Source organism: Ziziphus jujuba, chromosome 7 (genome assembly GCF_031755915.1).
Source record: "Ziziphus jujuba cultivar Dongzao chromosome 7, ASM3175591v1".
NCBI classification, from domain to species: domain Eukaryota; kingdom Viridiplantae; phylum Streptophyta; class Magnoliopsida; order Rosales; family Rhamnaceae; genus Ziziphus; species Ziziphus jujuba.
In genome coordinates this window covers 9,281,801-9,307,254 of record NC_083385.1, presented here as the reverse complement: position 1 = coordinate 9,307,254, position 25,454 = coordinate 9,281,801, and the positions used below count along the sequence as shown (strand labels likewise).

Sequence of the window (25,454 nt, the reverse complement as noted above, 5' to 3'; positions counted from 1 at the left end):
CTCCATATTTCTATTATATTATATTACTCTATTTATGTTTCAAACAACTTTTACTCAATTTTTGTTCCAAACAACTTTCACAACCCCCACTTGGGTAGATATAAGTGTTAACTATATAAACGAAACAAAAATACAGTTTGAGCAAACAGCAAAAACATTGGTGTATATATATATATATATATATTCGGACTGAACAATGGTAAATAATATATATATATAAACCATGATAAATAAGATAAATATTTCAATAAATTAATATTATCCTCTTTTTTCTTGAATTTGGATTTTCCTCAAAAATCGGTTTCACCGGTATTAGCGCGGGAAGGTCCCGAGACAGTTAGACGGGCATTTTTAAAAATAACTGTCATCTAGCTTCCGGTAATCCCACGCCAAACTTGCAGTCTCGCCACGTCACCATCTCCGAGAAGTTGAAACCCCCAGCCGCCAAATGCCTTCTTCTCCTTCATTTCTAAGGAACCCTAATCGCCATTATTACTCTCTCTCTCTCTCTCTCTCTCTTTCTCTCTCTCTCTCTTATTTCTCTCTCTACAACAGCGACAAAAAGTAAATTAAAATGGCTTCCCAAAACCCTGCTGGTAACAGAAGATCCATGTACCCGGATGTGATCCAGACCAACCCTGATGCTCCAACAGTCGGCCTCTCAAACCCTAACCCCTCATCGTCCTCCTCCTCCAATCTCTATCCTTCCATCGACATGAAAGACCTTGTCGAGAATCTATTCCCTGAAAGCCCTCCTGAAGCTGAATCCTATTTCGCCTCTGCTCCTCCAGAAGCCACCGAGGAGATCATCATCAGAATCCCTGGCGCCATTCTCAACCTCATCGATAAGCATTACAGCGTCGAGCTCGCCTCCGGCGATTTCACCATTGTACGTCTCCGTCAGGGCGACAATGTCGTTGCTATTCTCGCTCGCGTCGCCGATGAGATCCAATGGCCGCTTGCTAAGGACGAAGCCGCAGTGAAACTCGACAACTCGCATTACTTCTTCTCCCTCCGTACACCGAAGGAACGCGGTCCGGAATCGGATTCGAGCGATGATGAAGAACAAGAGGGGCAAAGTGGGAGCGGAAATGATTCAGATAATTTGCTGAATTACGGGTTGACGATCGCATCGAAAGGGCAAGAGGGTTTGGTAAAAGAGTTGGATGGGATATTGCAGGCGTATAGCAGCTATTCCGTACACAAGGTGACGGAGAAGGCATTGCAAGCGTCAATGGCGCTGCAAACGTCGCCGGCCGATTTGAAATCGGAGAAGAAGAAAGAGATGATGGAAGAGCGAAGTGCGGCATACTGGACCACTTTGGCTCCCAATGTAGAGGATTACAGCGGCACCGCAGCCAAATTGATCGCTGCGGGTTCAGGGCAGCTGATCAGGGGGATTTTGTGGTGTGGCGATGTGACAGTGGAGCGGTTGAGATGGGGCAATGAGGTTATGAAAAAGAGATTGAATCCACAATCGAATGCGGAGATCAGTCCCGAAACCTTGAAGAGGATTAAAAGGTACAGATGGCCTGGAAGTCTGTTCTCTCAGTTTCTTTAGTACTCATTTCTCATCTTTAAAGTATCAGCATTTAAGTAGTTTGATTTGTATCCGTTTTTCTTTTTATTCTGATGCATTAATGATCAATTCCGTTATGTATATGAATCAAAATGTACACGAAGTTATGAATGATTAATTTTGTACGACCATCTTTGAATGTTTTACTTGTATCTAGCAAATATGTAGCTGCAAGTGATACCCAGACATGTTTTACTGTTGCAGTTAATTTGTCTACTTAGTTATCTGTTATCTTTTTGTTTCTATGTAGATTGCATGATTATGTACAATTGCATTACATATTCTAGCTTGACAATTTGTGCAGGGTTAAGAGGGTAACCAAAATGACAGAGAAAGTAGCAACTGGTGTCCTTTCTGGGGTGGTAAAAGTAACTGGATTTTTTACAGGTTCAGTGGCAAATTCGAAAGTGGGAAAGAAGTTTTTTGGCCGTCTGCCTGGGGAAATTGTACTTGCATCCCTTGATGGATTTAGTAAGTTGATCATCTCAAGCCCTTGAATTTTCTATCCTCATTTAATTAACAAATAAATGTTATGTTTAAAGTTGCATTGAATGTGCCTATCCATCTTACTTCTTTAATGTTGTCTGCTTTGAAGGTAAGATACTAGTAAAATAATTGTACGGTATAGAATATTCATGGTGAAAAATAGATTTTTGGAGGAAGTCAAAATATACGTGGCAGTTCAGTTTAATTGGGAGGTGAGATAAGATTTTGATAAAGTTGATTACAGTAAGGTGCATTGACAATTAACTTCGTTTGCTCTCTCGTAACCTATTTAGTTGAATTTTTCGTGTTGATCATTTTAGGAAAGGGTGAGATTTATTTCAATCTCCTTACGACTCAGGCCAAGATATTTTGCCTAAAAAGCAAAAAATCATATTATTATTTGGATGCTTTGATATGTTGTTTCTCTGTTCCAAAATGCACATAAGTTAGATTCTGTCTATGATTTTATGCATATTAGCGAAATGCTTTCTACATCATGACTAATGCAGATTGAAATCCAATAATGCATCTCCGATGATTTTTTTTCTATATTAATTTTCAATGTCCCGAATTTAGTTTCAGGCTTTCAGTCTTTGGTAATTTCTAGTACTCGTATGGCCTAGATAGTAGAACATGAGTTTTGCTGTGGTACTTGGTGATTAAACACGTCTACTTAGATCTTTTAAAAATAATTTAGTTAGCATTCTTCCCTACATAATGTTCTTAAGAGTGTGCTCTACATGTATATGTTTCTATGCCCATTGAATAGTTTTTTATGGTTTGTTTTATTGTTATGTTCATATTTTATTTTTTTGTGAATAGGCAAGGTCTGCGACGCCGTTGAAGTAGCTGGGAAAAATGTCATGTCAACATCATCCAATGTGACGACTGAACTAGTCTCTCATAGGTAAAGCTGCACCAGCATCAAGAAGCAAGTGTAAAATAACAATGGAAGTAACCCTTGTCTTTTGTTGGTTCTGGGCTAGGGAAGAACTTCAACCAGGACAGTGAATAAATTTTAGGCTAAGCGCATATAGAATTACATTGAAGAAGTAAAATGAACACATAAACTAACATAGAGATATGGTCTGGGAATAATCGACAGTAATGATACAATCAAATGGCAAGCAATTAAATTTTGGGCGTGCTTGTATCCATGCTGTGGAAATGTTGGCAACTATATAATTCATAGCTTCTGCCCAACCTATATTTGTCTTTGTCTTAAATGTAGTGTTAGAACAAACTAGTGGTATGTTGCACATTTCCTTTCTAAAAGAGTGAATTTGGAGGATGTTTATCCTGCAGGTATGGGGAAGAAGCTGGCAAGGCAACGAATGAAGGCCTTGGTGCTGCTGGACATGCTATAGGGACAGCATGGGCTGCGTTTAAGATTCGTAAGGCACTCAATCCAAAAAGTGTTCTTAAACCTACTACCTTAGCCAAATCTGCTGCTAAAGCTGCAGCTGCTGAGATGAAAGCTAAAAATTCCAAGTAATTTATGAAAGGAATTAAAACAACAGGTGGGATCTGAGCCTCATCCACCTTACTTTTCTCCAAAAGTTATATGTAAAATTAAACCCATTTTCCTATCTTTTTTTGGTCAAACCCATTTTCCTCTCTTGAAAAGGAAACTGTAAGCTCTCTCTTCCTGTTATATCTAGGTGGAAATTTTACATTTGTGTATGTGTATTCTTGTATTTATGTAAAATAGGTCCATTTATTTCTTTGATCCCTGCAATTGCTAATATGTGCTTCATACTTTTATATACAAGTTTGTTTCTAATCTCTGAAATAGTACCCATTTTCCTCAACGGGTTTATAAAAAGTGATGAACATGAAATAATAGCCTATAAACATTTAATAATTCCTTGCAGATAGTTAATCTTTTTCTCCTGTGACATTAGATAAACATCATTCTCTTCCTTATGAGATTTTTATCACCTATATTGCCATTGCTTTTTAGGTAGGATTGTGTTAGATATATATATATATATATATAGATATATTAGTAAATGGTATGATTATATGTTTCGTAGCATAAGGAACACCAACTTTTGTCACTGCATGTTTTGAAAATAGACCATCACCGAACAATTAGAGCTTTATTCCTTCTGCTTGTACCGACCACAAAAATATCCATTCCAGGCCATCAAATGGCAACTCTGGCTGCTCCAATATGGCTTAGCCATGGCTTTGACTGGAGCCCACTTTCCTCTCAAGCTTTGTTCATCGTTTGGTTGACATTATTTTTTGGGTACTGGGTCCCCCTTTATCAAAGGCCATGTCAGTGGCCGATAAATTAAATAAACCCATTAGTGGAAACGGTGGGCCCAAGAGCTCCCAAAGTTTGCCATGCGTTCATCACTTTTGTCTTTTATCATGCGTCACCTTATCATACCATAACATGCCATACATACATGCATGATACAAATACATATATATATACACGTACAATACCCCTTATGGTTAAAATATTAACAATTATGCATTTTTCTGTGTACATTATTGGAGCACCAAGAGGAGAGATACAAATGTGATGTGTTGGTTCCGTTAATTCTAAGCCACATGCTTTTCATTGTCATTTGGGGGACCTTTTCGATTCCAATAACGAATCAACTGCTCCTCTAGTGTAATCTTACTAATGATCAAATTCTTCATGCCTGTAGACTCTTCTTTATTATTCATCAAATATGTGTATAATATATATATATATATATATTGATATAATAAGGGAATTAGATAGATTACGAGAAACAGTCGTTTATTATAAAAAAAATTATTTATTATAAAAATTATACAGATGATTATAAATGTTAATTTTTACTATTTGATTATTTGGTGGTTGTGGATATATTTTTTTTTTATTTATAATTTTTCATTATAAGTTTTTTATTATATCATTTATATATACACACACACCCATATAGACTATTCCTTTTTGTAAAGCTATTGCCTTGTTGATTCTTTGTCTGATTCCGTAACGAGTTTTCTGCACGATTGCGTACTTTTGTTTTTATTTTTATTTTTTTCACTGTGATGAATTTTTAACTAAATTCAGAGATTCTTGTAATCCATTTAGATCAAATTTTGTCCTGTAACTGGCATCAATAATCGTACCGAAGATTTTCCTTGTTCTTCTCAAATCAGAAAAAGTTAGGTAATTGGCATGCATAAATGTGTCTAAGATATTTTTTTCTACTAAACCCTAGGAAATAGACCGCTTTAAGCCTTTAGAAAAGAAAAGAGAATCTCCTAACCCAAAACCCCTTTTTCCCAAACAAATTGATAAACAAATAAACAAAAAGATTCTGACCAAAGTTTCTCAAATTTCTGGTTACCGAATTTTACATTAAAAAATTATCTTCCTGCTGGATGCCAATAGATTGATCAGCTAGTAACAATTTGGTCATCCACCTAACCAATCATCGTTCTTTCTTTACTTTGCTTGCTGGAAATCAACAACGTGAAACAAATTTAAAGAAACTAAAAAATGTGAAAAACCATCAAACTCCAAGTTGGAAGAAAGAAAGAGGCAGTGCCACTACCTACTTCCTAAGTGATAAGAAAGAAAAAATAGGATGGTGGTTATACAGATATGTTATCCTATAGACAAGGCAAATAGAAGTGGAACGGAGACAAAGTGCTATTGGCACCAAAGCCTTTTGTAAACACTTTAAAAGGTAAATAAAAACCATAAACCTTTAAATTCCTAGTACAAATATAGTGGTTGTTACATAAGCCTCTGGTTTTGGGAAGATGGATTAGTGAGGTGGATCACAAATAGTTTGTTCTAGAGGATGGATTTTGCGTCAAGCAAAGATAGTGCACGCTCATACTTTAGTGTTTTAAAGCCCTCCACTTTACAATTAATCTTTATCATCAATGGGTGGTTATCACCTAGCTACCCCCACTAGCCCCAATCATAAAATTTCCGACATTTAACAATTCTACTTAGCCCTCTTCTTTGCTTTTTCATCCTCATCTATATATGTGCCTTTTTACTTCAATATCTTTTACTCTTTTTTTTATTATTATTTTTATTTTTTGGTGTGTGCGCGTGTGTGTGTGTGTGTGTTCGGGATTAGGATTTAGGATGTTGGTGTTTTGACTGTGTGGAAAATTCTATGGACTAGATTCCATATAAATATGAGTGGCTAATTTGACAAATGCTTTCTTGCATGCCAACCAGCCACATGCATATATGTATAATTTTCCGTCACATAGCCAGCCTACAATAAGCTTCCATTATCATGTTGGAAGCCTGAATTTGAAAAAAATTATTGTCTCATATTTCTTATACTTTTACTGTTTCATTAAATAAATCGTCTTCTATAAAACTTCATTAACAATTGGGTTTTGGAACATCGGTGATTCATACTTAAAAAACAATTGGCTTTTGTCCTTGCCACATAGTCTTTTTTGTTTTCTTTATCCTTGGTTTTGGTTAATTACTTTGCTTTAGCTTAGGGCTTTGCCTTTGACTCTTGAAGCACGGTGGCAAACAGGTTCAAATCCATATCATTTTCCACCCAGCCGACACGTGTAAGCGAAGGAAGATCATAACATGGTAACACCACCGAAAGAAGCTTCTAAAAAATCTCAAAATGGGATGCTTCAGAAAATGGTCACTATTGTCTCATAATTGTGGACTAACTGAACTATTCCTGACCCTCAAGAAGTTTCAATCACTTAGAAAATAAACGTGTTGCACAAATTGATGGGAAGTATAAGATTGTGTTGTGCCCTTCACAAATTTGCTTTTCCTCTGCGGATCAAGTCTGTTCTTTTGTTTTTTTGTGCATGTAGTTGACTGGACTCCACAAACTATATGGTTCCTCATGATCTTATCATCTAGACCAAATTGCAAAATCTGGAAGACTAAGGGCTAAAAGATTCTTAAAGAGATTAAATCACATATAGGTTAGAATAATATTTCTAGCACATAAAGAATTCTTTTGAAGCAGTGAAAAGTGAGACTTTTTTAAATCTTCACTGATCCACTGCATGGTATCGCATGTTATACAGGCCAAAAATTCTTTTAAATCTTCACTGATCCACTGCATGGTATAGCATGTTATACAGGTCAAAAATTGACTGTAGAGAAAGGTTAAGAAGGTTTTACTTTTATGATGGGCCTGAAAATATTTTCAACCAAGGTCAGAAATGACTTCAACGGTCGAATTTGGTTTAGTGGAAAATGGAAAAGGTGGGAGATGTGTCAACGATGCTGTGGGTAAGGAATAAAACACCACAGCCACTTACTGAAATTGCAAGCAGATGTACCTCTTGCCCCCAAAAAGTGGGAAATGACACAAGAACCAATATATATTATAAACACCCTACTCTTTCTCTCTCTTTCTTTCCATATCTCTCTCTCTCTCTGAGACACATACATATACAACAAGTTCTTGGTGATGCATACTTTATAGTTTCAGAATAATTATGGCAGAAAAGGTAGAGGAAACTCCTTCTGAAAGTTCTGAATGTTCTCAAACTCGGAGCACACCAATGGCTACTCCTTTAAGAAAGGTGTTTGACAGAATTTCTGGTTTTGCTACCTCTTGGAGAAGGAACACAGCTCCCCACGGCAGGAGAATTTTTCATAGGGATGTTGAACGTGAAGAGTTCCAGTATGCAAATACTTATTGCCTATCTTCATACTACAGCGTTTTTGTAGCTCGGCTCGCCATCATGGTTGGTTAAATTTTTCATTTTTAATTAATCTCAGTTTTGTTAGAAGTTCTATTATAAATATTGTTCAGAAGTTCGTTCAACTTATTTATATAAGATTCAGCATATTCATATTATAGTTGATAGTAATCTAGAGTAGGACATGGAAAGGAGAAAAGTTCGAGATTGAATAAACCCAGCAGTCTAGTTTCAAAACAAAAATCTTTTAGAGGTTCTTAAGCTTAACTGGTCCGAGTTGACTGAAATTATAAGGTCACCATTTGTCCTAGCTGCATGAGATACCAATGATTCTATATTTGTCCTTGACCTTTCCAAATATTTCTAAACCTTCATCAGTCCCTTGTTTACATTTTGTCAGAGGAGGATTTGTTAGTTTCTCCTTTTGACTTCATGATAAGGAATTTATTCCTCTTAGTTATTCAAAGGGGTTTGCTATCAAGTAAAATCAGTTTCCATGTGTACTATCTCCCAGAAAGTCACAATCCTATTTGATTTTGTTAACAGTCTTATATAATTGGTCTTATGCAGGTCATGCTAGCAATTTTAATTGGGCTGCTAACCATTCTGACATGGCATTTTACAAGGATCTATACTGCTAAATCCCTTAACAGCTTGGCATATGACCTTCGATACGAACTTCTTCAACGTCCCATTTTAAGGATGTGGAACATCTTGAATTCAACTTCTGAAATAACAACAGCTCAGGTTAAGCTTTCGGAGTATGTTATCAGAAGGTACAACAAGCCCACAACTCAAGCAGAACAAGTTGAGGTTGGTTCTTAAGTCTTCTTTTTTTTTTTTTTCACCAAACCATGTCATTGTTTGCAAGTACTTTTTCTTCATTAACTTTCTACTCTTAGCAGCTTTATCAATCAATGAAAGATGTAACATGGGCACTCTTTGCTAGTCGGAAAGCTCTCAATGCAATTACTATCAATTACAGAAATGGTTTTGTCCAGGCATTTCATAGAGATCACAGGAGTAACAATACATTCTATATTTACTCTGATATTGTGAACTATTCAATCAGTGCCACTGGGAGTTATGATACTAATCTACTGTCATCACAACAAGGGTGGAATGACCAGAACATACATGGCAACATCTCTGCAATTTGGTATCGTGAACCGCTAGATCCGATCAGCGGTGAGAAAATAGGAAAAGCAACTAAAATCCCACCGGACGATCTAATAAACATTGCAGGCCTTTCAGAAGTACCAGATGGGGTAGCTACATGGCATGTGGCGGTGAGCAAATCCATGGATTCACCTTTGCTTTCGGCTGCACTGCCGGTTATGGATGCTTCCAATAAAAGTATAGTAGCTGTAGTGGGTGTCACAACAGCGCTATATAGTGTAGGCCAGCTGATGAAAGAACTTGTGGAGTTTCATAGTGGGCATATCTATTTGACCTCTCGTGCAGGTTACTTGCTTGCTACTTCCACAAATGCTCCTCTCTTAATAAATACATCAAAAGGACCTGAGCTTATGATGGCTAATAATTCTGAGGATCGTATAATAAGGATGGGAGCTGAGTGGTTGCAGAAAACCTATGGCAATAATTTTCCTCCTATTCATGAGGTTCATGTTGAGAAGGCCAAGCTAGGTCACCAGCAATACTACATCGACTCGTTTTTTCTAGATTTAAAGAGGCTTCCTCTGGTAATATTTGATCTGTTCAGTCTTTCCACTGTATTTCACTTTTACTTTCTATGTTTACTGCAACTTGTATGGTAGGCCTCAGATTCCACAATTATTTTGAACAAGGACAGAGAATTCATTGAATGATAAAAATTTAATCGAAAAGGAAATCCTACTTTACTTTCCTTCCATGTAAGAAACTAAAATGAGTTACATGCTATGCAGGTGGGTGTGATCATCATTCCAAGAAAATATATAATGGGGAAGGTAGATGAGAGAGCCTTCAAAACATTGATCATACTGATATCTGCATCCTTATGTATCTTAGTGATCGGATGTATTTGCATTTTCATTCTGACAAATGGAGTATCGAAGGAAATGAAACTAAGAGCAGAGCTCATAAGTCATCTTGATGCAAGAAGAAGGGCAGAGGCATCTAGCAACTACAAAAGCCAATTTCTGGCAAATATGAGGTGGGCATTTAAACTTGTTTTCTCATGATTTGAAAGAAACTGTATCTTTTTTGCATGCTATGCAACTTTTTAGGTCAGATTTTTATCTTAGACTTAAAATAATGGCTCGGTCACTATCCCAAACTGTGCTAACCAAATGGATGACTTTGTGGCCCCGCAGTCATGAATTAAGGACACCGATGGCTGCAGTCATAGGGTTGCTGGACATTCTTATATGTGATGACTGCCTCACAAATGAACAGTATGCTACAGTCACCCAGATTAGAAAATGCTCAACAGCTCTACTTCGACTCCTCAACAACATATTGGATCTGAGCAAGGTAAGCTATACAGAAAAGCTGATGATGTTTCATCAGCTTTTCCTTACCCATGAACAAAATATGATTGCCTTCTGCTGTCATGAAACACAAGATGTTAATAAAGTAACAAATTGCCATTATACCATTGGTATATGAGACCAGACGGTAAGAAAGAAATTAAACCAGCAATACATAACTGTATCTTGATCGGATAACCTGTTGCTTTCTTCTGATCTTTATTCAAGAAAAAGGCGTACATGAATTCATCAATATTTGTTTGCTCCTTCTGTGAAAAAATATTGTGAAATTTTCAATAAAAAGTCTCTTGGTGCCTACAATTTATTCCGTAGACTGAAGTTCTGACCAAAAATATTGTATAGGTTGAATCTGGAAAGCTGGTGTTAGAAGAAACTGAATTTGACTTGGGAAGAGAGCTTGAGGGGCTTGTTGATATGTTCTCTGTGCAGTGCATCAACCACAATGTGGAGACTGTCTTAGATCTCTCAGGTATAACATTAATTTCCACATGGGGAGCTAATTAATTTCATTTTATTTTTGTTTATGAACTTTGATGCCAATCAATATAAATTTCAGATGATATGCCAAAATTAGTCCGAGGAGACTCTGCAAGAGTTGTTCAAGTATTTGCAAATCTAATCAGCAATTCGATCAAGTTCACAACATGTAAGTTATACTCTTGTATTGCTGATTTTGATAATAAAGTTATATATGTTTCATAACTAATTGTTGCAAATCTTTTTCAGCTGGTCATATTATAATTAGAGGATGGTCTCAGAACATGAACACATTTAGCAATACTGAGAAGTTCACTCTTGATCAAAAGAAATCATGGTGTGCACATAAGATGAAGTTGAGACATCAAGGAAACCATACACAGAAGACCCCTAAGAAAGATAACAAAATGATTCTTTGGTTTGAAGTTGATGATACAGGCTGTGGTATGAATCTTGAGACAGTCTAAAAGCATAAGAAGAAATCCATTCTTTTTCTCATAAAACTTCTTTTCAGGATAACTAAATATCCTTTTCTTCCTCTTATATTGCAGGGATTGATCCAAGCAAATGGGAGTCAGTATTCGAAAGCTTTGAGCAAGCAGATCCCTCAACAACTAGAACGTACATAATTTAAACCTCTTTCAGTCCACAGTTGAGTGATGAATTTGTCAATTGGAAATTCCCAACTAATAGATAGAGCTCTCTCTGTGTTTCTATTTTCAGGCATGGTGGGACTGGTCTTGGACTCTGTATTGTGCGAACTCTGGTGAGTTTAATTCTATTCAACTATGTAAAATCATCACTCATGACAAAACAAATAAAAATGGAACTAGAAATTCATATTGGTGAGGAGAAGGAGAAGGGAGAGACTGGTTGAAATATTTCCTGCTTCATTTCCTTCAATTTATGTTTATACTGGTGATGACAGGTTCATAAGATGGGTGGAGAAATCAAGGTTGTAAAGAAGACTGGACCGGGAACTCTTATGCAACTATATATGGTTCTAAATACGCCAGTCGGTAGCACAGAACATCATTGCCAAGTAGATTTTGCAAAGCATGGTGTAGTGGTAAGCAAAATTTCTTTTTCTTAACTAGTTTCATAATTTTAGTTGAGATAAAAAAAAAATCTATACTCGGATGAGCTTGTTCTGCCGTTATTCACAAATGAAATAACCATTATATATGTATGACACCATCAAAAGGAGTGCTAATGGTTTAAAAATGCGAATACAGGTGCTGCTTGCACTGCATGGCAACATGGGAAGATTGATTATGTCACAGTGGTTGCGGAAAAATGGTGTCCTCACTTTGCAAGCATCTGAATGGAATGAACTGACACAAATTCTTCGCCAACTATTTCAAGCCAGAAACTCAGCCCCAAACAAAGGCTTTGACTTGCAGTATGTAAGTGAACCTTTGAGAACTGAGTTACAAAACATAAATGAAATGAGGAACCCATCTTTTGTCATGGTTGTGGACGTCGGACTACTTGACTTGAGCACTGATATATGGAAGGAACAGCTAAACTTCCTTGACAAATACTCTGGGAAGGCAAAGTTTGCTTGGATGCTAAACCATGATACCTCCAATGCTGTAAAAATGGAGCTCCGCAGAAAAGGCCATGCATTGATGGTTAATAAACCGCTATACAAGGCAAAGATGATCCATATTCTGGAGGCTGTCATAAAAGAGAGAAATCTCGAACTGCAGAGGAGAAGTTTGAATGCGAGAAGTACAGCAAAAGAAGGTGATTTGCATGAATGCCTTGAAATCGATTCCTCTCAGTTTGACACTGCCAGCTCTGATGATTCTGATATGGCTGAAATTAGTAGCTCTAAATCAACAAGTGCATCTCCACATGGAGAAAAACAAAGTGAAAGTTTGGCAAATCCTTGTTCTTCCAAATACCGGACAGTGAACAACTGCTTAGTTGAATTGGTTCAACAATTTCCAAAAGAAAATAAGTTGAGGGAAAAGGATACACAAGAGATTGTGCCTAACATACATAACACGGAAGATAAGGAATCTGAGCTGCACTATACCAGAGAAATATCCATTTCGACAGAACCAGAATCCAAAAATCCCGGATATGAAGAACAACATACGAGCAGCTGTTCTAAAGAGCAAGGAAGATTATATTCAAGTAAAGCTGTGAATGCACAGAAATCTCTCGAGGGCCTACGGATACTCCTCGCAGAAGATACGCCAGTCCTTCAGAGAGTTGCAACCATAATGCTGGAGAAAATGGGGGCTACAGTAACCGCTGTTGGTGATGGATTGCAAGCAGTAGACGCTCTGAATTGCCTGTTTAACTCAGAAGAGAGCCGAGAAGAGTTGTATGAGAAAGATGCATATTCCAGTTCACAGAAAGAAAATTGGGACCGACCTTCATTTGACTTGATCCTGATGGATTGTCAGGTAAGTAGTCGAGGAGAAAAAGAAATTGTTTACATTAAACATGTTTACTAGTATGCCATTTTTCATAAGGATTTTTAGTTCACAGTGGTAAAGTTGTATATTTTTTCTTCCCAGATGCCAAAAATGGATGGTTATGAGGCAACAAAAGCAATAAGGAAATCAGAAGAAGGAAGCGGTTTACACATTCCCATTGTGGCGTTAACAGCTCATGCAATGTCATCGGACGAAGCCAAATGCTTGGAGGTGGGCATGGATGCTTATCTAACAAAGCCGATTGATTACAAGCTCATGGTCTCCACCATTCTTTCACTCACTAAAACAACACAGCAACAACAACAACAACAACCAACAGCCTAACTCTTGACGTTTTGCAAAATTAAGGCTACTAAATAAAATAATTGCCTTAAGCGGCCATCAGACCTAATATTTATACGAATAATTATATTATCTTATATATATTATATAGTAATCCTAGTTTTTGGAGAGTGCAACTTTTTTGTTTTTTACCTTTTTTTTTTTTTTTTAAATACGGAGAGTACAACTTAATGTGTACATTTTCGTATCCAATTTTCCTGTAAATTTTGTAAATCAAAGGTTGACATGCCCCACTAAATAAAAGCAGAATCAGAATATCTACTTGCTCCTAAATTTGCTGACTTTGCTGTTTGTTTCACGAAACTTATTTAATCTATATATATATCATAGTTTAGATTAGAAAAATAATGTCCATCTATATTGGACAATCACATGCAAATTGGGAGCACTATATTGCTTTATCAATCCGTATGAATAAGAGTAGTCCAATTCGACGGTCCAATTTGTAAGATCTGTAAGTTAATAAGACATTTCAATTGGGTATCCTGGTGATATATGATGGTGGGTATTATATTTTTATTCTTAAAAAAAAAAAAATTAAAAAGCAAAAAATCGATGTGAGTTAATCCAAAGCAAAAACAATTACCGCATTGAGTTATAAACAATTATATGTTAAAATTTGGGAATATGTTCAAAGAAAAAAAATAATAATTCGTTAAAACCAATAATTATTATGTTCTCAAAAAATGGCAACAATATGAAGTGACTACAGTAACTAGGTGTTATCGACGCGGCATTATTTCATTCGTTATTTGGAGAAATTACCCAAAAGCCCTGCTTCACCAGATCCAAATTCCCCCCCGTCAAAAAGTCATAATTTTAATTTTTATTATATTTTGGCAAAGGAAAGACAGAGTTGGCTTGGGGGACAATTAAACTCCCAAAAAGAAACATACAAATCGAAAGAGTTGAGTTTGAGCAGCGACCGGCACGAAAGACAGACTACACACACAGATCAAAGGAGAAAGAGTAAGAGAAAAGCTCAAAGATGGCAAGGTACGACAGGGCTATAACGGTATTTTCACCGGACGGCCATCTCTTCCAAGTCGAATACGCGTTAGAAGCCGTGCGGAAGGGTAACGCCGCCGTCGGCGTCCGCGGCACGGACACCATCGTCCTCGGCGTCGAGAAGAAGTCCGCCACCAAGCTTCAAGACTCCAGGTACTCTCTTTCTCTTCCTCAACAAAATCTAATGTGTTTTCTTTCTTCGATTAATCTAGGAGGACGGAGAATTGGAAGTTCGGCTTAGGGTTTTGTGTGACCTTGATTTTTTGCTCTAGATTTTTGTTTCACTGTATTTGCATATTGATATCTGTTTGATTTGATTTCGTGGCCTTCAAATTTTTTCCTTAGTTGTTTTCTGATATAGCTCTTGTTTGTGTGTCTGATTTATAGTAAAGTTCACTCCTATTGGCACGCTACTGAGAAATGTGCGTCTAGGTTTAGTTACTTTTGATGCATAATTGGGCCCAACGTATTTTAGGATCTTTTTGCTATTGAAAAAGAAGCCTGGTAGAGAGTTCCTAATGGAGTTGTCTGCTTTGGGATCTTGCTTTTCCATTAGAATTTATGTGGTGCAAGTTGGCCTCTTGATGAGTGATCTTTTGTAAATAGAAACTGAGAGGTGACAATCTTTGAAGATTGGGTGTCATGACAAACAAGTTGTATGAGGCACATCTGAGATGCTACTCTAAAAATTAAACAAAAAATACTTCTTAACGGATTTCAAATTTTTGGAGTGCCCATATCTACGAAATATTAGTTATCCTAATCAAAAGTTCCATTTCAAAATCTATTTTTGTTTTGTTCGAGTGCTTGCGTGTACGCGCACATGATTGGGGTCTTTTTCTATTTTGGAGGAAGGGTAAATTGTATCTTCTGTCCATGGAGAACCGTCATTGAGCAATATCATCTGTTAAAATTAACTTTTCTAGGATGCATTCTGGGTTATAAATTTGCTTATGCTGCCTATTATGTTTCGTGCATTTTCTCATAGTTGTCCTGTGTTGACTTTTCTGTATTTTTTTTGTGCAGAACGGTAAGGAAGATTGTGAACCTGGACGATCACATTGCATTAGCTTGTGCTGGGCTCAAAGCAGATGCTCGCGTCTTGATAAACAAGGCCAGGATTGAATGTCAAAGCCATAGGCTGACAGTTGAGGATCCAGTAACTGTCGAGTATATAACACGCTATATTGCTGGCCTTCAGCAAAAGTACACACAAAGTGGTGGTGTTAGACCATTTGGCCTTTCAACTTTGATTATTGGCTTTGATCCATACACAAATGCACCTGCACTATATCAGACAGATCCTTCTGGAACATTTTCAGCATGGAAAGCTAATGCAACTGGGAGAAACTCTAATTCAATAAGGGAGTTTCTGGAGAAGAACTACAAAGAGACTTCTGGACAAGAAACCATAAAGCTTGCAATTCGTGCTTTACTTGAGGTACGGCATTTTTTTTTTCATGTTCTTCTGTTTGTTGCTTATGTTCTTTTATAATATTCTATGAACTTGTTATGGTATAACATTAGAATGCTACAACTGCTAACTTTTAAGAACTAAAACTTAATAATTTTGCATGAATACCTGAGGAATGAACAACTATATATATCTGTTGTTTTAGCTGGAAGTGCTTGCTGAAAAAACAACGATATAGCTCAGGCTAAATACTGAAGTGACCTCTGGCATCAAATTTTAGATGTTTATTTGTGAGGAATATGTTCTTACTAGGGATGAGTATGCATTGGCCTTATGGTAATGCTGTCCCAATGCTGGTACACTGTTCTGCATCTTTTGATATCATATTCTCTGAAAAGCATATTTGACTTTTCAATGGGGTATATTTTAATTTTAGGTTGTAGAGAGTGGGGGCAAGAACATAGAAGTTGCTGCAATGACAAAGGAGCATGGCCTGCGACAGCTTGAAGAAGCTGAAATCGATGCTATTGTTGCTGAGATTGAAGCAGAGAAAGCTGCTGCTGAAGCTGCGAAGAAGGCCCCTCCAAAGGAGACATAATCCTGTTTCCTACTATCGTTTGCTAGTTTATTTTTCTTGTACTTGTTACCTTCTTCTTGCGTTCTTTCAGAGTCTTAATTTGCACAATCTGTGGCTTAAAATGATAATTACCTTCGGCATTTTGTGTGCTATTTGGGAATACTATAGTTATGAGCTTTGACACTCAGTAGTCATTATTCAGCTTGTGTCTGCATATGGGTATGAAATGATTTTATTTGGAAAGTTCCTGATTGCTAGAAGCTTTCACAATAATCTCTAATTTTTTTGAACTATTCGTTTAGAAAATTTGATCGGTCTGTTTGACTGAGCCCTCTTGAAATTGATGCTTCACCTATTCTTCTTGAACATAGATGGGGTGTAAATTTTACATCATCTTTTTTTATGGCAACATGTATATAGAATCGAAACTAAAATTGATGATTTAGTGCTTGAGAAGCATTTCCATTAACTAATAAAAGTTATATTGAGACGTGCTAGAAATTCAAATTGAATTTACTAGAATATCATTTGAAGAGTAAAAGGACAAACGAAGTTCAAAAAATAAAACGATTAAAATATAAATTGAGATTTTATCATACCATATTGAACACTGGAAAACAATATTTGAAAGTCTAGACAAATATCTAACCTATAGAAAATGTTAAAACGATGGTTTAGATATGAAGATTTGCAAATATAATTAATGTTTTTAAAAACTTTTAGTGCTTGAGAAGCATTTCCATTAAGTAATATATTGAGAGGTTTCAGAAATTCAGATTTAATTTACTAGAATATTTTTCTAGAAATAAAAGGACAAACGGAAGTTAAAAACAAAAAAATAAAATAATAGAAATACAAATTGGCCCATGCAGGTCTCGAACCTGCGACCTTCGCGTTATTAGCACGACGCTCTAACCAACTGAGCTAATAGGCCACGTGCAATCGTGTTCTCTTTTCCTATGTCAGCATCTTACGAGTATTTTTTGGTCATTTAAAGGTTCTAATTCCCAATTTGAGAAGTAGAACGCGGTTTCAGTCATGAAGGAAGATTACGAGGTGCGTCATCTGAAACCCTAAATGTCTTCTTTTTTTTTTTTTTTTTTTGGCTTTTCGTTTTCTCTTTTTTAAGTTGGTATTTCTTATAAAAAATTCGTCTTTGTGTTAGCAACTAATTCCACCTCCCAAGCATAAGCCTTTTGTTGCTGATTTACTTTAATTTTGAACCCAGTAATCTAATCTTTGCCATACCTCCTGATTATGTAGCTTAGGATTGGAAATTATGAATTCAATTATGCAATTCAACCAAGTTATCATCTTTTTTGGGCAATTCAGTTATGGCGCTGTACTTCACCGTTTGATTTTACTTGTTAATTGTTTTCCTTTCTCTCCCTGTCTCTCTCTTTTAATTGGGTGTTTTCTGTAGATTTAAAAAAAAAAAAAATAGTTATATTTCATTGAAGGTTTTCAAGTTTCCGGCTGTTTCCTAGATTTATAGTTTTCGTGGATTACAAAGTTGTAGGAACGTTATCTGTGGTTTTTGTGTCGAATTCTGAATGGAATTTTTACCTTTGCTTCCCTGGTTGGGGAATTAAGGGTTCGTTTTATTTTTATTTTATTTATTTATTTTTTTGAAGGTTTGTTTGATTCTTTGAATGAACGAGGTATATGAAATTATATGTATGCTTATACATGGTTTCTTTATTACTATTTTTTTTTTTTTTTTTTTTTTTTTTTTTTGTTTTTACCTCATTCTTCTGGAAACCAAACACGTAGTGCACTCTGTAGTCATGAATGATATGAGATTATTATTTTTCTCCAATATGCTTAAAAGGAATTAGATTTTAACAGTCATGTTTAGCAGTATAAGGATATCAAAAATTTTTGGGCATAGAATCCAAAAGTCATTTTTTTTTGGGTACTCTGTATGATTTTGGGAATTGTGTATCATGTGGATGTCTAGCTAATATCCAGTATATCTCATTTTGCTTTCTTCTATTGTTTTTTGCTTCTAACTGTCACCATTGCACTAATTGGCTAGAAAACAATTTTTTTGTGGGGGTGGGGTGGGGTGTGGTGTGTGGTGGGGGTGTATAATGCAGTGATATCATAGAGCGTTTGAGTCTCTGTCACCTTGCATATCTCTTCTCCTTTGCCAGTTGGAATAGGGACTTTCGCAATAATGAACCTCTGGTATCTTAACAAGTTTGAACAACTTAAATACGGTGGTGGGCTTCAGAAATAAGAAAAAAGTGCAATTTTGGTTTCATGTGGTTTTCTATTTACATGGTTATTGGTGCTAAGAATCTAATGAGCTGCATTTTCAACTGTTGAGATAGTTAAGCCCCTCACGGTTGGCTTTCATTTTTCAGATCGAAGAGAAAAAGCAAGCTGCTGCTGATGTACTGTTTCAGTACTCGAAATTTGTAATGGCATGCATTGGAAATCAAGTTCGACCCTGTGACTTGAGGTTGCATCTAATGAAGGTAAAGTAGGAGATTTTGATTTTGGATGTATGTGCTTTTTACAAATATTTTTTTTTTTTTTTTTCTTTTTTTTGGGTAGAATTCTTTCAAATATATTATGTTAATGAATATGGGTTCCTATGTCATATATAGTTCATTTGATTTCTTTCCAAGTCCATAATAGAGTTTGTGACTCTTGGCCGTATATTGCCATGTTTTTGATATTTTCTTGTGGATGTTTGTTGTTTTGATTTTTTTCAGGAGATTTCGGGATTGCCAACTTCACTGAAAAAGGAATCCCAGACAGTAGCGTCTCCTGATGCAATGGGTGAATCATCAAGCTCCGGTACAGCTAGACTTGATAAAGCAGACAGTTTCCGGGCACTATAGTTTGTATCATTGGCAGAAAGAAAAAATGAGGCATTAAATAGTATTTCTATATAAGTAAAAATAGTGTATTGTTTACAATTTTTTTTTTTTTTTTTTTTTGGGCTTTGCCTTTATAGTGTATTGGATGTATTGGCTTGACTAAGGTAGCAAGGTCCTTGTTTCTTTTTACACTTTCTTTAAATGTGTGTCAATTGTCGTCATTTATTTATTTAGATATGAAGGAAAGTCACCACTTTTTCTTTTATGAACAAATGAATAATGCAATGTTTGAAGCATTTGATCAGTTGAAATTGAACAAAAATTCTAAAGAACTTTTATAGTTTGCAGAAGAAATGGCTCTGAAAGATAAGAAATGAAGAAAACAACAGTCCTAGGAAGGAAAACAAAACTACAATTGACATTGAAATATTTGAAGTTGGGCAAATTGTATGACACAAAATTTGTTTGCCCATTGAAGCCAATATGAATAAGAGTTGAAATACTAGTTACGAATAAGCGTAAACACGGTATACCTTTTTAATATCCCAACTCTGTCAAAGCTAACATGAAGGCTTGTTTTAAAAACCCACATATTTTTGTTTTGTTTGACCCCTATATAATCCAACACAATTATGTTGTTTTTTTTCTTTTTTTTTTTTAAACATAATTTTGATCTTTTATTTTTGTTCAGGCTCTCACTTTGGTTGAAGTTTGCAATTTATTTCATAAAACTTTAAAAAAAGAAAAAAAAAATCAAAGTGACTTTATAAATGGTATTTTTATTAGAAAAAGAAAAGCCTTTGATGATTCACCCAAAATATATATATATATATAAAATAAAAAAAAACATTTAAAGGTATTTTTATTTAAAAAAAATCCCTGGGAGAAGAAAATATGTCTCTTTTTTCCGCCTTAATTTGTTTTTCTAGACTTCCTTAAATTTTGGGGTTTTAGTTCATTTTGTCAAAATTCAGGGGAAATAAGCAAAACTCTAGACACGTGCAGATACGCAAATCTCATATTTTTCGGTACGTTTAGAAGACTCCCAACGGCTAGTTCGTAGAACGGTAACTTCTAACGGTCGAAAATTCAAATATCTTTTATTCTCCTATTGCGCTTCTAAAATCCAAGCCGCTCTTCATTCCTCTTCTGTCCCCTTTCATCACTCTCTCTCATCTCTTTCCACTCTTTCTTCTTCATCGTCTTGGGTTCTAATTCTCTCTCGGGGACTTCGTTTCCATATATATATATATATATATATATTTATCTTCTTCATCCAAAAGCTTCGCTCGCTGCAAATACACAAAATCCCCAAAGGATGTTGCAAGATATGTGGAACGCCCCGCCTGGTTTTAGACCCACCAAATCGGCTCCTACTTCACCAGCCAAGCCTCTCGGAGTTTCAAGAACTCGCTCCGAGTCCTTCCATGTCACCCACAAAGTCCCAGTAGGCGATACTCCTTATGTCAGAGCCAAGAATGTCCAGGCAAGCTTTCTGGGTCTTTTCAATTCTGGTTGAGGAAATTACTAGTTTTTTGCTTTGATTTTGTTCTCATTTCCGGGTTATCTTTTAAAATTTCTTTTTGATCAGTTGGTGGATAAGGATCCAGAGAAGGCGGTTCCTTTGTTCTGGGCTGCCATTAATGCTGGGGATAGAGTGGATAGTGCTCTCAAGGACATGGCCATCGTGATGAAGCAACAGAATCGGGCTGAAGAAGCCATTGAAGCCATTAAATCGCTAAGACATCGGTGTTCAGATCAAGCCCAAGAATCACTTGATAACATTCTTTTGGATCTTTACAAGGTAATTTCATTCAAAGCTTATATCTAGCGATTTAGGCTTCAACATTTTATTTTTCAAATTTAAATCTTTTGTTCTTATTTGGCTAATTAATCATTCTGGGTAAAATTTTTCCTACAGAGATGTGGTAGATTAGATGACCAGATAGCACTTTTGAGGCACAAATTGTACTTAATTCAACAAGGCCTGGCTTTCAATGGAAAGCGAACCAAGACTGCCAGATCCCAGGGAAAGAAATTCCAGGTCTCTGTGGAGCAAGAAGCGACTAGATTACTGGTAAGAAAAATTCAGTTTGCTTCAGAAAAATTCAGAGTATTTTAAATTCTGATTACTGAGAAGTTCAATTCTATATTTGATTACAGGGAAACTTGGGGTGGGCATTGATGCAGCAGAACAACTACATCGAAGCCGAAGATGCGTATCGGCGGGCACTAACCATCGCACCAGACAATAACAAGATGTGCAATCTTGGTATCTGTTTGATGAAACAAGGAAGAATCACCGAGGCCAAAGAGAATCTGCGCCGTGTTAAACCCGCAGTTGCTGACGGACCAAGAGGCACAGATTCTCATCTCAAAGCCTACGAAAGAGCACAGCAGATGCTCAAGGACCTTGAATCCGAATTGCTGAATAAGGGAGGGGACAGAGTGGAACAAAGCAGGCTTTTCGATGCCTTCCTAGGCTCTTCATCCATTTGGCAACCTCAGCCCTGCAAGGACCATGCCAGTTTCCCTCCAACAGAATCAACAAAAACCACCCAACAACAAGATGATTTTGCAGACGAGAATATCAATTCCAATTTATTAGTGGCAAACCAGATGGTTGTTGTTCCTCAGCAGAAGAGTGTTGTGAAGCAAGTTCCTCCACTTGCGGCAAACTCACTGAACATTGCTGCTCAGCCATTTTACTCAACAAAATACATGAAAGATCCAGTGGCACAAGCCCCACCAGGGAATCAATTCCCGGAGACCCTTAAGAGAACAAGGTCCGGAAATGAAGCGAGTTCGATGAGACTAATCGATGTGGGAGAGAAGACGGCGACGGCGACGGCGACGGCGATGGTGATGGCAAAGCCTGTTGTGGGATCAGGAAATCCAGAGAATAGTAAGGCCAGAAGGCTTTCTTTTGTGAGTGAAGAAACAGGGGACAACAACAAGAAGCTCACAGATTTGTTGCCTGATAACAAGGACTTTGAAGATGCAATAATTGCTGCTGTTCTTGGTTCATCAGCAAATGAAATCAAGAACAACAACACCTCAGGAATCATTCAGGGGAAGATTGAAAAGAGGCTCAAGGTTTTCCAAGATATTACTCTCTCACTCAGTCCAAGGGCCTGACTCTAATTATTCTTTTATTGCTTTTTTATTTTTTTTAACTAATTTAATTTCAACAAGTTCTGTAGCTTTTGTTAGGGTGGGGAGATAAACTTGTTCTCCTCTGAGTCTGCTTCTCTAAAGAGCATTAAGTGTATTCAATTAATTGTAGAAGTTCCTACGTGTAGAGATGTAGTAGCAGAACCGGCTTAATTTAATTTTCTTTATGACCTATTAGGCCAGAAAGAGAAAAAGAAAAAAAAAAAATTAGGCCCCTGAATAAAATAAAATTAATTAATGTATTTTATATTTTGTCTAGTTTATTTACATTTTCATAAATAAATAAATATATACATATATATATATATATATATATATATATATATATATATAACAAATGAAGAATGCAATATTTGAATTATCCCAACTGTTGGATTATTTAGTTACATTGTTTCAGTAAAGACTTTTGACTTATTTGTTTGAAATTTTGAATTTAAACATGGGGAGCCCTAGTATCCCAAATGTAATCTGATCCTATGGATAAAGCTGTGACAAGTAAGGCAAAACCAATGGCAATGACAACTCCTCTTAGTGTAGTCCTCTTTGAAGCAGAGGAAGGTGGTGTGAAGCCTAATTCTGATAGCTTCTTGTGTGATGCTGCATAATCTGTGAAAAATACATCTTCATCCTGCCATAATAATAATGCAAAGCAAAAATGGTTTTAAGTAAATTCAATTCCTCCAATTTAATTTCCAAAACTGGTTTGGCAATTCTACCTTTGCATATTGTTCAACATAGATTCGGAACTTAGGATCCTCAATTAGAGCTTTGTCAGTAGGAAGTTTCAACAGTCCCTTTGTTTCCCCTTTCAACAGTTCCCTATTCACAATAACTATATTGTCAATTGTTATACATATAATTAAGTTGTTTTTCTTTTTAAATAGTTAACTCTGAAGCAGTGATGAATTTTCTAATTTCTCACTTGAAATACGAGTTGTCGAACTTCAAAGGCTCTTTTGTCCATGGACCATCGAAGCCTGATCTATCCTTATGTGCCCTTCCCTATAGAATTAAAACGATAAATATAATATATATATATATATATATATTAATATTATATGTCGGATACAATAGTATATAACTTAATCCAATTTTAATATTTGAAGGGGGGAAAAATAATGTAACCAATGTATGGCCTCCAGACAGCGCCACAATGTCCCTGTCAGATAGTCCCATGCGATAGAATACATTCCTTAAATGTGATGGACCTGAGCAAAACAAATTAAAAGCATATAAATTTGTCATTACTAAATCTCTATATGTATATTCTCCTCCACTCTTGAAGTTACGTGGGTTTGCACCTTATAACTTTACATTCACAGTGAATTAATTCACTTTTTCCGACAAGGTGTTATGGTCAGGTAGCTTTTCATTCACTCTTTTTTGTCTAGGCATATATATACATATATCATATATATATACTCAATTACAAAGGAAGATTTTATATAAATCAGCTATTAGAAAACCAATTGTGAGATACCTTGTTCAGCATCTGGAAGACGTCCTTCATCTGGAGATGCATCTGAATCCTGGTGGAGAGACCAATAGATTTATTAAGAGGGCAATAAATTAATAATTAATTAAATTATTTCTAAAGGGATTTAATAAAGCATATATATATATATATATATATATATATATATATATATATATTATACCTTTCTACCTGGAACAAAGTCAATAGATGGACCCCCAGTGACCTCGACTGCCACAATTCCAGCGAGCTGAAAATTACAAATTTTGAAATTGAGTCAGCCGCTGTATATTTAAATTAAAAATATTAATTTCCAATCTGATTTTATATTAAATATTAATAAAAAATACTTCTAATTCATTTTGGCATTTTGCTTAAATATATATATATATATATATATATATGAGAATAAAGATTTTTTAAGGCTGAAGCTTATCTATCTATACATTTCATTTATTAGGTGAAGAAGATGCTATTAATGAAATTAGCATTTAACTGACTAATGAAAAGAACATATAATATTTTTGAAAAAAAATAAAAAAAAAATAATTACCTGGTAAAGGTCTGCGTACGTAATTTTTGGATGTTTAGCTTTCACTTCTTCTGAAAATACATAAAGCGATAAAATACCTATCAATTTTTAACTCAGAATCTACAATCATTTTATTATGTCTTCATTTGATTAATATTAGTGGTATAACCAGACTGAGTAACAAAAGCTCACCACATAAATCAACAGCGATTTTCAAACCATTGTTTGCGCTTTGATTTAACTCTTCTACGTTCCTGATGGAGCCATTTGGCCCTCCTGTTTTTGCTTTAGCATCGTATGTTCCAGCATCATGCCACCTGCCGCATGGCGCAATGTTATATAAATTTAATTAAAGTTTACGTTAATTTGGTTATGTACTCATGTTGCCATGCTTAAAATTTTCATTTTCCTTTGTTTTCCCGAATTTTCTAGGCACCCAAACAAACAAGCAAAAACAAAGAATGAAAAAGTTAGAAGGGTTAGATTGTTTTACGCTAGGCGAAGCATGATAGGAGCACATTGCTTGCTGGAGATGAGAGCACGGAGGTCGCGGCGAGCCTTTTCGATTTCCTTTAGGTACTCTGCGTCCACTACTGGTGCCGCCATGAAAGCAGGTTAACCGACCAGAAATTATTTGTTCTCAAGAAAGAATAGCAATGCATTGAATGGAGTAAAAATGTTTTGCTGGGATTTATAATTGCAAGGGAAAATTTAAAAAGAAGAGAATCAGAACAAAAGAAGGATTGCAGTAAAGTTTTTCGCAAGCCTACCCATGAAGAAAAGGAATCTTACTTTTATGTTGAATGGAACAAAGGCTTCTTGCTAGAATATTGTTTTATATCTCCTGTCGAAATTGGCTCTTAAGAAGGAATAGATATATTTTTTGGGCAATAAAGAAGGAATGGTGTTGGGTTTTTTTGAAGTTTTTATTTTTTTATTTTTAATTATTTTTAAGGGTGGGATGGG

The 25,454-nt window shown here is 35.9% G+C and overlaps 6 protein-coding genes and 1 non-coding gene across 9 annotated transcripts; 5 read left to right on the top strand and 2 right to left on the bottom strand.

Moving 5' to 3' along the window:
* Positions 1 to 275: 275 nt before the first annotated feature.
* Positions 276 to 3,794, top strand: LOC107424438 (protein EARLY-RESPONSIVE TO DEHYDRATION 7, chloroplastic). The gene is made up of 4 exons (XM_016034248.4): positions 276 to 1,521; positions 1,884 to 2,050; positions 2,888 to 2,972; positions 3,371 to 3,794. The coding sequence occupies exons 1-4, from the start codon at positions 575 to 577 to the stop codon at positions 3,558 to 3,560; spliced, it is 1,389 nt and encodes a 462-aa protein (XP_015889734.2). The 5' UTR covers positions 276 to 574; the 3' UTR covers positions 3,561 to 3,794.
* A 3,479-nt stretch (positions 3,795 to 7,273) lies between these two features.
* Positions 7,274 to 13,751, top strand: LOC107424418 (histidine kinase 1). 2 transcript variants are annotated; one of them, XM_016034223.4, is made up of 13 exons: positions 7,274 to 7,759; positions 8,285 to 8,527; positions 8,617 to 9,417; positions 9,622 to 9,869; positions 10,030 to 10,189; positions 10,549 to 10,675; positions 10,763 to 10,852; positions 10,933 to 11,127; positions 11,235 to 11,304; positions 11,407 to 11,449; positions 11,612 to 11,752; positions 11,919 to 13,103; positions 13,218 to 13,751. In XM_016034223.4, the coding sequence occupies exons 1-13, from the start codon at positions 7,508 to 7,510 to the stop codon at positions 13,458 to 13,460; spliced, it is 3,798 nt and encodes a 1,265-aa protein (XP_015889709.3). In that variant the 5' UTR covers positions 7,274 to 7,507; the 3' UTR covers positions 13,461 to 13,751. The 2 variants fall into 2 exon arrangements, with proteins under 2 accessions (XP_015889709.3, XP_015889710.3); XM_016034224.4 differs by having other exon boundaries at positions 7,280 to 7,759; positions 8,620 to 9,417.
* A 564-nt stretch (positions 13,752 to 14,315) lies between these two features.
* On the top strand, positions 14,316 to 16,720 carry LOC107424431 (proteasome subunit alpha type-7). The gene is made up of 3 exons (XM_016034239.4): positions 14,316 to 14,639; positions 15,513 to 15,927; positions 16,337 to 16,720. Exons 1-3 carry the CDS (start codon positions 14,467 to 14,469, stop codon positions 16,496 to 16,498), a joined length of 750 nt encoding a protein of 249 aa, XP_015889725.2. The 5' UTR covers positions 14,316 to 14,466; the 3' UTR covers positions 16,499 to 16,720.
* Positions 16,721 to 17,337: 617 nt separating this feature from the next.
* TRNAI-AAU (transfer RNA isoleucine (anticodon AAU)) lies at positions 17,338 to 17,411 on the bottom strand. Its single transcript has one exon. It is a non-coding gene; the product is annotated as a tRNA-Ile (tRNA).
* On the top strand, positions 17,393 to 19,573 carry LOC107405608 (uncharacterized). Its single transcript, XM_048479387.2, has 3 exons — positions 17,393 to 17,533; positions 18,847 to 18,960; positions 19,201 to 19,573. The coding sequence occupies exons 1-3, from the start codon at positions 17,516 to 17,518 to the stop codon at positions 19,327 to 19,329; spliced, it is 261 nt and encodes an 86-aa protein (XP_048335344.1). The 5' UTR covers positions 17,393 to 17,515; the 3' UTR covers positions 19,330 to 19,573.
* An 862-nt stretch (positions 19,574 to 20,435) lies between these two features.
* On the top strand, positions 20,436 to 22,731 carry LOC107424450 (protein POLLENLESS 3-LIKE 2). Its single transcript, XM_016034262.4, has 4 exons — positions 20,436 to 20,794; positions 20,900 to 21,112; positions 21,230 to 21,385; positions 21,472 to 22,731. Exons 1-4 carry the CDS (start codon positions 20,627 to 20,629, stop codon positions 22,444 to 22,446), a joined length of 1,512 nt encoding a protein of 503 aa, XP_015889748.3. The 5' UTR covers positions 20,436 to 20,626; the 3' UTR covers positions 22,447 to 22,731.
* On the bottom strand, positions 22,703 to 25,336 carry LOC107424422 (L-ascorbate peroxidase 3-like). Of its 2 annotated transcripts, none has more exons than XM_048479364.2 (9): positions 24,982 to 25,331; positions 24,681 to 24,805; positions 24,510 to 24,559; positions 24,141 to 24,206; positions 23,963 to 24,011; positions 23,608 to 23,690; positions 23,405 to 23,484; positions 23,199 to 23,301; positions 22,703 to 23,110 (listed from the first exon to the last, which is right to left on the bottom strand). In XM_048479364.2, exons 1-9 carry the CDS (start codon positions 25,092 to 25,094, stop codon positions 22,916 to 22,918), a joined length of 864 nt encoding a protein of 287 aa, XP_048335321.2. In that variant the 5' UTR covers positions 25,095 to 25,331; the 3' UTR covers positions 22,703 to 22,915. The 2 variants fall into 2 exon arrangements, with proteins under 2 accessions (XP_048335321.2, XP_060675058.1); XM_060819075.1 differs by having other exon boundaries at positions 22,915 to 23,088; positions 24,982 to 25,336.
* Between the last annotated feature and the right edge of the window lie 118 nt (positions 25,337 to 25,454).